The sequence below is a fragment of the Morone saxatilis genome, unplaced genomic scaffold (assembly GCF_004916995.1).
Source record: "Morone saxatilis isolate NCDOM2014 unplaced genomic scaffold, NCSU_SB_2.0 Contig23, whole genome shotgun sequence".
Taxonomy (NCBI): Eukaryota; Metazoa; Chordata; class Actinopteri; family Moronidae; genus Morone; species Morone saxatilis.
Genome location: NW_023339796.1, coordinates 756486 through 757071, shown reverse-complemented (window position 1 = coordinate 757071; position 586 = coordinate 756486). Strand labels below are relative to the sequence as shown.

The window sequence follows — 586 nt, the reverse complement described above, 5'->3', positions numbered from 1 at the left end:
ACACATGGCCAGAACATGTCCTGATGAATCCCAGGCGAGAAGAGAGGAGCGAAAATGGGACACACCACAGCGAGGAAGGGGACGCGGTCGAGGACGAGGCCGTGACCATGTGAAGAAAGCTGATGGAGAGACGGTGGCAGAGCCTACATCTTTCTGCTTCTTCAACGCAAGTGACTGTCCTACACAAAGAGGAAACAAGAAGGGTTTAATGGTCGACTGCGGCGCCACAACACACATGATCAACGACGCCACAAAGTTCAAAACAGTGGACAAGAGCTTCAGACCCGAGAACCACATGATCGAGCTTGCCGACGGGACCAAGGTGAGCGGGATGGCGAAGATGAGGGGAGACGCCGAAGTCTAAGTCTCTAAGCGTGACAGCGAGGGACGACAAGTGAAAACGAGGCTCAAGCAAGCACTCTACATCCCATCGTTTCCACAAAACATCTTTTCAGTCAAAGCAGCGACAGCCAACGGAGCCGAGGTCCACTTCAAGGACGGTGATAACTGGCTGTTTCACAAGGATGGTACCAAGTTCAAAATAGATGTGTATGGTAAGCTATATTACCTTAGCACAGTAGAAGAT

At 51.2% G+C, this 586-nt stretch overlaps 1 protein-coding gene across 1 annotated transcript in view; it reads left to right on the top strand.

The window, feature by feature from the left end:
• Positions 1 to 364, top strand: part of LOC118334405 (cadherin-7-like) — an 18613-nt gene extending 18249 nt beyond the window's left edge. The window contains exon 8 of the mRNA XM_035670307.1: positions 13 to 364. Within this exon, the coding sequence (XP_035526200.1) occupies positions 13 to 364 (352 nt within the window). The remainder of the gene's footprint in view (positions 1 to 12) is intronic.
• The last annotated feature ends 222 nt before the right edge of the window (positions 365 to 586 follow it).